We start from the raw sequence: 10,305 nt of genomic DNA, 5'->3' as shown, positions 1-10,305 counted from the left end.
CATTTATCTCTCCACCCTTCAGGCACTCTGCCTCTATTCCTGATGAAGGGCTTTTGCCCGAAACGTCGATTTTCCTGCTCCTCGGATGCTGCCTGAACTGCTGTGCTTTTCCAGCACCACTAATCCAGAATCTGGTTTCCAGCATCTGCGTCATTGTTTTTACCTATGCAGAAGATCTAGTCAAGAGGAAGAAGGAAGCTTACTTAAATTTGAGCTACTCTAAGGAGTGGCTCAGTGGTTAGCACTGCTGTTTCACAGCGCCAGTGACCCAGGTTCGATTCCCACCTTGGGTGTCTGTCTGTGTGGAATTTGCACATTCTCCCCATGTCATCATGAGTTTCCTCCAGGTTCTCCGGTTTCCTCCCACAATCCAAAGGTGTGCATGTTGGGTGAATTGGCCATGCTAAATTGCCCATAGTGTTAGGTGTATTAGTCAGGGGTAAGTGTCGGGTCAGGGAATGGGTCTGGGTGGGTTACTCTTCGGAGGGTTGGTGTGGACTTGTTGGGCCAAAGGGCCTGTTTCCTTACTGTGGGGAATTTAATCTAATCTAAACGACTTGAATGAGGAAGCAGAAGGGTGGCTGACTAAGCTTGCCGCTGACACGAAGGTTGGTGGAGTTGTGGATAGTGTGAAAGGCTGCTGTAGGTTGCAACGGGACATTGACAGGATGCAGAGCTGGTCTGAGAAGTGGCAGATGGAGTTCAAGCTGGAAAAGTGTGACGTGATTCATGTTTGTAGGTCGAATTTGAATATAGATTACAGGATTAAAGGCATGAATCTTGGTCGTGTGGAGGTACAGAGGGATCTCAGGGTCCACATCCATAAATCCCTTAAAGTTGCCACCCAAGTTGATTAGGTTGTTAAGAAGGCATATGGTGTGTTGGCTTTCATGAGCAGGGGGATTGAGTTTAAAAGCCGCTCAGTTATGCTGCAGCTGCATAAAGCCCTGGTTAGACCACACTTGGAATATTGTGTTGCTTCATTATAGGAAGAATGTGGAAGCTTTAGAAAGGGTGCAGAGGAGATTTACCACGTTGCTGTCTGGATTGGAGGGCATGTCTTATGAACAAAGGTTGAGGGAGCTTGAGCTTTTCTCATTTGAGCGAAGAAGGGTGAGAGATGACTTAATAGAGATAGACAAGATGATGAGAGGCATAGATAGAGTGGATAGTCAGAGACTTTTTCCCACGTAGGAAATGGCTATCATGAGGGAGCATAAGTTTAAGGTGATTGGAAGAAGGTTTAGGGGAGATGTCAGAGGTTCTTTACACAGAGAATCGTGGGTGTGTGGAATGCACTGCCAGCAGTGGTAGTAGAGTCAGATACATTCGGGACATTTAAACGACTCTTGGATAGCCACATGGATGATAGTAAAATGAAGGGTTTGCAGATTAGTTTAATCTTAGAGTAGTATAAAAGGTCAGCACAAGATTGAGGGCCGAATAGCCTGTACTGTGCTGTACTGTTCTAAGTTCCATTTTCTGTGCTCTATACCTGCCATGCCAGGAATCAATTGTGTGTTGCATTCCCTTTATAGCCAGAACATCCTTCCTCAGATAAGGAGATCAAAACTGAATACAATACTTCAGGTGTTGACTCAGCAAGGACTGACACAAATACAGTAAGACATCACTGCTCCTGTACTCAAGTATCCTTGCATTTGTAGGGGGTGGTGTAATTTTTAAATCATTAACTGCTGTAGTAAGCACATAGTAAGTACAAAGCCACCATTTTAGTCTTCTCTACCCTGTAGTAAGCACGAGCAGACACTCCCCCAGATTTTCATGAATGGAACAATGGAAACAGCTTTCCTCGTGGCTGAGGGACCGCCCACAACCACGGCTGTACGTCATCATCCATATAAGGGAGAAGCGGGGAACTCGAACACTGATTGGCTGGGTGAATAACCAAATAATCTCATCCATCAGGAGGACAGTGGGGAACTTTAACACTCATTGGCTGAGACAGTAGAAGGCCCCGCCCACTCCTACATGTATATAACGTGCGGGGATTACAATCTGTGTGTGTGCCTCGTGGGAAGCCATTGAGGTAACACCCGGTTCTGCAGAATTGAATAAATAGTTTTGGACGAACTCCTCCGTGTCTTTGTTCTTGGGAAGGGAAGCAGAGTGCCTGATGGGGGGTCGCAGAGTCCCCTATCCTGCACACTTTGAAGGTCAATATACAAAGTGTAGGAACAAGTTACAGTAGATGCGAGAATCTGTACTGATACTAACAAATGCTGGAGATCACAGTGGGTCAGACAGCATCCACGGAGAGACAGCAAGCTAAAGTTTCGAGTCTAGATGACTCTTCATCAGAGCTGAAGTGAAGTGTGGAGGAGACAGCGTTTATTCTGTAGTTTGGCAGGGTGTGCGGAGGTCATTGGTGTTGGGTGCTAATTGAGAAAAAGTGTTGATCGTTCAGATTAAATGATTGGAACATGAGAATGACAGAACAATGGGGTGTTTCCTGCCTAACTTGAAAGGACAGTTAAGTGGGATGGGGAGAGAGGAAGACATGATAACAAGCTTAAAAAAAAGGGAATAAATGGGAATTGGTTCACAATTTAACTTAATATAAAGTTGTTGAACTTAATATAAAGTCCAGAAAGCTATAAAATGCCTCCTCTGAAGATGAGATGTTGACCTTCCAATTTGTGCTGTGAGTCACAGGAGCACTGCAGCATGCCATGAACAGCATATCAGCAGGATACTGTGTTAAAATGACTCACTATGGGAAGGTTGGGGTCCTGCTTGCACACAAACCAGAGGTATTCCGCAAAGTGGTCATGCAGTCTATGTTTGTTTTCTCCAGGCCACATTGGGTGCAGCGAATACAATACACAAGATTGGAGTCATGATTTGGAGATGCCAGTGTTGGACTGGGGTGTACAAAGTTAAAAATCACACAACACCAGGTTATAGTCCAACAGGTTTAATTGGAAGCACACTAGCTTTCGGAGCGACGCTCCTTCATCGGGGTGTACAGGTGAAATGCTGCTTCACCTGGAAAGACTGCTGAGGCCCTTGGATGGTGAGCAGGGGTAGGTGTTGTACTGTCTGCTGTTACATGGGAAGATGCTGTGGTGAGGGAGTTGATTGTGGAATGGACTAGGGTGTCCCTGAACTATCAACATATTTTCTCCATTAGCACCCTACGACCACTACCCTCACCACTCCCACCCCCACACCCTGAAACGAGAGCACAAATGCTGACACTCCACACTTCACTTCATCTCTGATGAAGAATCATCTAGACTCGAAACGTTAGTTTGCTGTCTCTCAATGGATGCTGTCTGACCTGCTGTGATCTCCAACATATGTTGTTTTCAGGTCAGTTTACAATTTGTCTTCACTGCCTGCTGCACCTTCATGTTTATTTTCAGTGACTGTTGTACAAGCCATTCAGATAATCTGCCTTCCTATTTTTGTTGCCAAAGTGGATGTACTTACGTTTATACACATTATACTTAATCTGGCATGCATTTGCCCAGCTACTGAAGTTGTCCAAAGCATCTCTGCATGCTTGTCACAATTTAGCTTGTGTGGTCTGCAAAACTGGAGATATTACATTTAATTCCCTCATCTAAATAAACAAAACATGTATTGTGTATTGCCACTTGGAAAATTACCCGTTTATCCCAAGTCTATATTCACTGTTTGCCAACAACTCTCTATCTATGTCAGTACACTATTTTCAATTCTGTTGCTCTAACTTTACATGCTAATCTCTTATATGGGACCTTATAGACAGTTTTCTGAAAGTTCAAATAAACTATGTCCATTGGCTCTCCCTTATCAACTCTACTAGTTACAGCCTCAAATAGTTCCAGTAGATTTGTTGAGCATAATTTCCCCTTTGTTAATCCATGATGACTCTTCCCAATCCTGTCATTGTTTTCCAACTACTCTGCTATTAAATCTTTTATAATGGATGCTAGCATTTCCGTACTACTGATGTCAGGTCTATAATTTCTTATTTTCTCTGTACCTCCTTTTTTAATTAATGAGGTTACATTAGTTACCCTCCAATCAGTAAGAACTGTCCAGAGTTTATTGAATCTTGGAAGATGACCACCAATGCATCCATTATTTCTATGGCCATTTACTTAATCTCTTTGGAATGTAGATTATCGGGCCTTGGGGATATATTGGCCTTTAATCCTATCAATTGACTAAACACCAGTTCCCTACTAATAATGATTTCTTTCATTTCTCCCTTCTCACTAAACACTGTATTACTCAACATTCCTGAGGCTTTATTTGTATCCTCCTTTTTGAATCTAGAAACAACATGTGCATTGAATTGGTACAGTATCTCTTTATTCCCTATAATAGCTTCTACTGTTTCTGATGTTCCCCACAAGCTTACTTTTGTATTCTGTATTCCCCCTCTTTTAATCCCTTTGTCTTTCTTTGCTGAAATCTAAACTGCTCCCAATCCTCAGGCTTGCTGCTTTTTGTGACCAATATGTATACCCCTTTCTTATATCTCATACTATCTTTAATTTCCCACATCATCTAACCTTTTCAGTATAATGCTGTATTTATTCTGTTTCCTTACATGTCTTGTTGGCATTTAATTTCATCTGTCCACCACCACCCTCCTCCAGAAATCTCTCCTGTTGTTACTCTGACTTGAAGATATGCCTGGGTCAAAATTTTGAGCATTTGCGAACACCAAAGCCTCTTTGTTTAACTTTCACCACAAGCATACCCATACAGACCAGATACTGAACTGTAACAGCAATCATCCCAGCTCCTACAAATAATGCTGCATTGCAACACTATTTAAACAGACAAGGACACACTGCAGCAATCCAGAACTTCAGAGGGCAGAACAGGAACATCTATTCAAGGGACTTAAACAAACAGGTACTCCAAGAACACTATCCTCCAATAATTATGCAACAAACTTAAAGAAGAAAAAACTACACAACCAGACAAATAGTGATCACACCATACATTAAAGAAATATCAGAAATGACTACCCAACTACTTGGGCCTCTAGGAATCTTAGTGGCCCACAAACCAGCAAATACCTTTCACCAGCTCCTCACAAACCTAAAAGACCCAGCACCTACATACAACAGGACTAACGTTATTTCCAAGATACCCTGCAAGGACTGTGAAAAACACTAAATAGGACAAACAGGAGGAAAACTGACCATACGAGTACATAAACATCAACTCGCCATTGCCAAACATAACAAGTACTCTCTCATTTCCAACCACACAGACACCAAAAGACACCAATTCAACTGGCACAATATAACCATCCCAGCGCAGGCTAAACAGAGAAACACAAGGGAATTCCTTGAAGCCTGACACTTCAACTGGAACTCAATCAATGAACACATTGAACTGGACCCCATTTACAAACCACTCAGATACAGAACTGGAAGTCCCAAAAAAATAAGGAAACATAAATACCAGGCGGGGCAGACCACCAACACTGTATTGAAGATATACTGATGATGTCACCTAACGAGGCGACAAAACGTCTGCAGAAAACCACACCAGCTCAGCGAACGAATCTACAACCTCATCCACAACTCGAGCTACAAAACTTTTCAAAACCTCTAATTAGCTCAACTGTAACCCTATCAAATTGCTTAACAAAATAAAATATTAACTCCGAATAATTAACTGTTTAAATATAGTAAATCCCATAAACACACCATTGGCAAAGACAAATTCAGTAAAATAGATCATCTCACATGCAATTCTAGCAGCAGGAAGAGAACCCCAGTTTTTAGCTGTAACACAGAGAGGAATAAGAGTTTCCACATCCAGCTTCAAGTCCTGTATTCCTGATGAAGGGCTTTTGCCCAAACGTCGATTTTATTGCTCCTCGGATGCTGCCTGAACTGCTGTGCTTTTCCAGCACCACTAATCCAGAATCTGGTTTCCAACATCTGCAGTCATTGTTTTTATCCAGCTTCAAGACCCCAGCAACTGCTACTGAAGGATAAAATTTTAAAAAAACTGGTTCTGTGGGAGCTTGAATCCACCCATTGAAGCTGTTTCAATTGTTCCAATTTTGAAAAAAAAACCAAGCCCTCACAAGCTGTTTATTTTATTGGCTTTGTAGCAGAGTGCTCAGCGCCTCTGTCATAACCTTTCTTTATATAAGAAAAAGGACAAAAGTAACCATAGTACCTTCAGAGAACTCTTGAAAACATTTTGTAGCTGTATATTACTTTAAGATGCAGTGAAAAATGCTACAGATTTTCTTCTCTTATTATGCTTTCTGTTGAATTAGGCTGAACAATGTGCAGGTTGTTTTGCTATAACCCACATTTCGTTAACGCAAGTTCACTTTAATGTGATTGATGAACAGGGAACACTGTTTCCAAAGTTGGAGCTTTTAAAATGTGTTGGCTGTAACACGATTACATCGGCAACACTTCAAGCACTGTTTCTAAACCGCGATTTTTCAATAATGCTGGATTGCATAAGAACGCAACCATTGCATTACAGAAGAATTAGCTATAGTGCAAAAGCTTGAGAATTTAGAAGAAAAAGAGGTGACCTTTTTGAAACGTACAAGATTCTTGGAGGATTTGACAAGGTAGATACAGAAAGGTTGGTTTCCCCTCAGGGAGAGTCAAAGACCAGTGGACATCACCCATAATCTGAGTAAGATATGGTCCATTTAAGACAGAGGAAGAGAATTTTTTTCTCTCAAAAGGTAGTGAATCTGGAATTATTTTATGAAGAGGGCTGTAGAGGCCAGTTTTTTAAGTATATTCCGGTCTGAAATAGACAGATTTTTAACTGTCTAAAAAGTAAGGAAATCAAGGGTTATGGAAAAGACAGAAGCAGACTCACTGGGCAGAATGGCCTCCTTCTGCTCCTACATTCTACGGTCCATAAGTGCTAAGTCTCAAATGCTTTATCATTTATCTATCACTTCACCCTACCTATCACTCAGTCTCACCCACTTCCATCCTCCCGTTTCCTCTGGAGCCTTAATTCTCACCTACTGGCAGGCAAAGACTTGTCAGGAGCCTAAGGTCCACCCCATGCAAACTCCATCATGTCCAAAACTTCGTTCTGTGTGAAACTAGAAGCCACTGTTTGTACACTACTCCATCTATGGAGCCCCATTGATTATGTATCCAGCAATGCGAGTCTCATTTTGAAATTCCAAGATAGTCTTGCTGACTTTGCCTCTGCAAACTACTCCTTCTTGGGTCTTTAACCGCTGCCTCTAGCTTTTATGATTGATTGTCTTCAGCTATCACAGTCCTACTCTTTGGACCTCTGCAAACCTGAGTTTTGCTGCATGTCTCCTCTAAAAGATTCCCATCTTTCTCACCATGTTTCCAATCATATCTTAAATTGCTACTTTACGTCACCTTTTCCTGTAACATGCCCTAGGACATTTTTATGTTATTTAAATGCAAATTTGTTTCTAAATTTTGGATGTTTGTAAAATACTAAATAAATTACATTGAGGTTTAGTGTTTCATGAGATTTCAGCTACGACATGAAGCTGGTATTTTTTAAAATGCTGACAGATTTGTTTTCTGGTGACTGCACATTTCCTGCATTTATGGTACTTTATTTATGTTTCTCTTTTTCTTTCAGTCTACCTTTTATGGACGCTTCCGACATTTCCTGGATATCATTGATCCACGGACTCTGTTTGTCGCTGAGGTACTCTGTAAAGTATATGTTTTATAAACCTTCTTCAGTTGGGTAAACAATCGATCCAACCTTTTCTTTTTATAGGCCATGTTTGCACTTCCAAACAGACACCTTCCTACTGTTAATCCATATTCCACAATTAAACTACCAAATCATAAATTCCTTTCAGCACTTTAAATATGTTCTACAGGCATGTAACCTGTAGATTATTGTGTATTCTATGAAACTGTGGGGAGGTGATGGCCTTGTGATGTTGCCACTGGACTAGTGTCCATATGTAGGTAATAGTTTGGGTACAAATCCACACCAGATGGTGAAATGTAATTCAATAAAAAATCTAGAATTTAAAGTCAAATGATGACCATGAAACCATTGTCAATTGTTGTAAGACCCGTCTTGGGGAGGAAACTGCCATCCTTACCATATGACTTCAGACTGTCAATGTGATTGGCTCTTAACTAACTTCTCAAAAGTTACTCAGTTGAATCAACTGGTACAATATCTAAAGAAAGGAATGAAATAAGATGGACACCTGGCATTGCGGAAGGCACCAGAAACAACAATGGCATGCACAGTCCTGTTGCAAAGTCTTCCTCACTAAGTTAGGAGAGCTGTCTCTCAGACTGGTTAAGTAGCAACCTGACATAATCAAACACTTGGAACCATACCTTACTGATAATGTCCTAGATACCACCATCACCACCCCCTGGGAATGACTTGTCTCACTAGGACAGAACCAGAAGTGGTGGTGTCACAGTGGTATTCAGACCTAGGCAGTTGCTCCAGGACTCGTCAACATTAACTCCAGCTCCAAGAAGCCTCGTGACACCAGGTCAAATGCAGACAGAGAAAGGTCTTCCTTACACCGGACCATGCACCATCTGACCCCCACAGTTGATTTTGAACACCATTTGGAGGAAGCTCTGAGGGTGGGAAGGCTGTAAATGTAGTTTGGGAGGGGACCTCAAAGTTCATCGCCAAGAATGGCTCCTAGCACCATTTCTGACCAGGCAAGTTTTATACTAAAGGACGTAGCTACTGGATTGGGTCAGGTGATGAGGGAACGGGAGGGACACTCATACTTGACCTCATCTTCACCAACCTGAGTGCTGCAATGCATCTGTCCATGACTATATTGGCAAACGTTACCATTGCACTGTCCTTGGAGAGACAAACTCTCATCTTCACTTTGAAGATGCTCTCTGGGGAACATTGCAGGCCTAACCAACTTCAACTGTTCCAGCAGTGACTGGTCCCTACATCAGATGTGGGGATGTTCACGATTATTACACAATCTTCAGCACCATTTGCGACCCCTTATATGTAACAAGACTTTGTTATGGACCAAACTAAAGCCCCTTCAAATATATCAAGGAGATAGCCTCGACCCTCACTTTTTCTTATTTAAAGGCAAGAGTAAGGTACTGTGTTCCCGATGTTTTTCATTATTTGTTATACAATTCGACCTTAAACAAAACAGACTTTATTCTTAATCTACAGTTAAAATACAGACAAAAGAATAAAGAATTGGTCGAACTTGAACTCCATTGGAAAACATAACAAAATAATATGTTACTTAACTACTAAACAGCAACTGTTCCACTATAGTAAAATCCCATAAACACACCCTTGGCAAAGGCAAATGCAGTAAAGTAGATTGTCACACGTGCAATTCTGGCAGCAGAGAGAACCCAAGCTTTTAGCTGTCAAAAAGAGAGAGTAGTAGCAGGTTTCACAACCAGCTTCCAAAAACCCCAACAACTACTGAAAGCAAAAGTAAAGCCCTTGTTCTGTGGGAGCCTGACTCCACCCATTCATGCTGCTTCTGTTGTTCCAACATTTAAAAAGAAACCCTAGGCCTCACAAGCAGTTGGCTTTATTGGCTTGGAACTGCGTGCCTCAACTTCTCTTGATAAAAGAGAATGATTATGTCCAACTAGAGATAATCTAAACATTGACATTCAAACCATTCCCATCACTGAATCTCCCAGTACCAACATCCTGGGGAGGTAACCATTGACCATATGCTGAACTGGACTAGCAATATAATTATTGTGGCTCCAAGGTAAGTGAATCACCGAACCCTTTCAGGATAATTCACTTCCAGACTCCCCAAAGCCTGTTTACCAACTACAATATACATGTCAAGAGTATGATGGAATACTTCCCACTTGCCTGGATGAGTGCAGCTCTAAAACACTCAGGAAACTTGACAACATCCAGGATAATGCAGGCAGCTTGATTGGCACCAAATCCACAAACATACATTCCCTCCACCACTAGCAATCAGTAACAGCAGTGTGTTTGATTGACTGCAGAAATTCACCAAGTCTCCTTTGACAGCATTGTCCAAACTCACAAGTGCCACAAACTAGATGGACCAGAGCAGCAGACACATTGGAACATCAAAGCCTGCAAGTTCTTTTCTAAGCTCCTCACCATCCTGACTTGGAAATGTATTGTCATTCCTTCAGTGTCACTGGGTCAAAATCCTGGAATTCTCTCCCAAACAATATTGTGGTCTGTCCCCATAGTTAGGTAGACAGACAGGAGGTTTTGTGGAAACAAAAGAGACACATGGTTGGTGTGTTGCCTCCCAGGTGCCAGGGTTCATGATGTCTCTGACTGTGTTTTTGGGATCTTTGC

General features: G+C 41.8%; 1 protein-coding gene across 5 annotated transcripts in view; it reads left to right on the top strand.

Moving 5' to 3' along the window:
* Positions 1 to 10,305, top strand: part of LOC122549660 (sideroflexin-5-like) — a 327,471-nt gene that overhangs the window by 20,764 nt on the left and 296,402 nt on the right. For 4 of the 5 annotated variants that reach the window (XM_043689683.1, XM_043689593.1, XM_043689511.1 and 1 more), the window contains exons 2-3: positions 1,539 to 1,622; positions 7,600 to 7,668. In XM_043689683.1, coding sequence (XP_043545618.1) covers positions 1,539 to 1,622; positions 7,600 to 7,668 — 153 coding nt within the window. The remainder of the gene's footprint in view (positions 1 to 1,538; positions 1,623 to 7,599; positions 7,669 to 10,305) is intronic. The other variant, XM_043689778.1, reaches the window with a different exon arrangement.

The sequence above is a fragment of the Chiloscyllium plagiosum genome, chromosome 1, assembly GCF_004010195.1.
Source record: "Chiloscyllium plagiosum isolate BGI_BamShark_2017 chromosome 1, ASM401019v2, whole genome shotgun sequence".
Classification (NCBI taxonomy): Eukaryota; Metazoa; Chordata; class Chondrichthyes; order Orectolobiformes; family Hemiscylliidae; genus Chiloscyllium; species Chiloscyllium plagiosum.
Note: the sequence above shows the minus strand (reverse complement) of the source record. Positions and strands in the feature narration are given on the sequence as shown.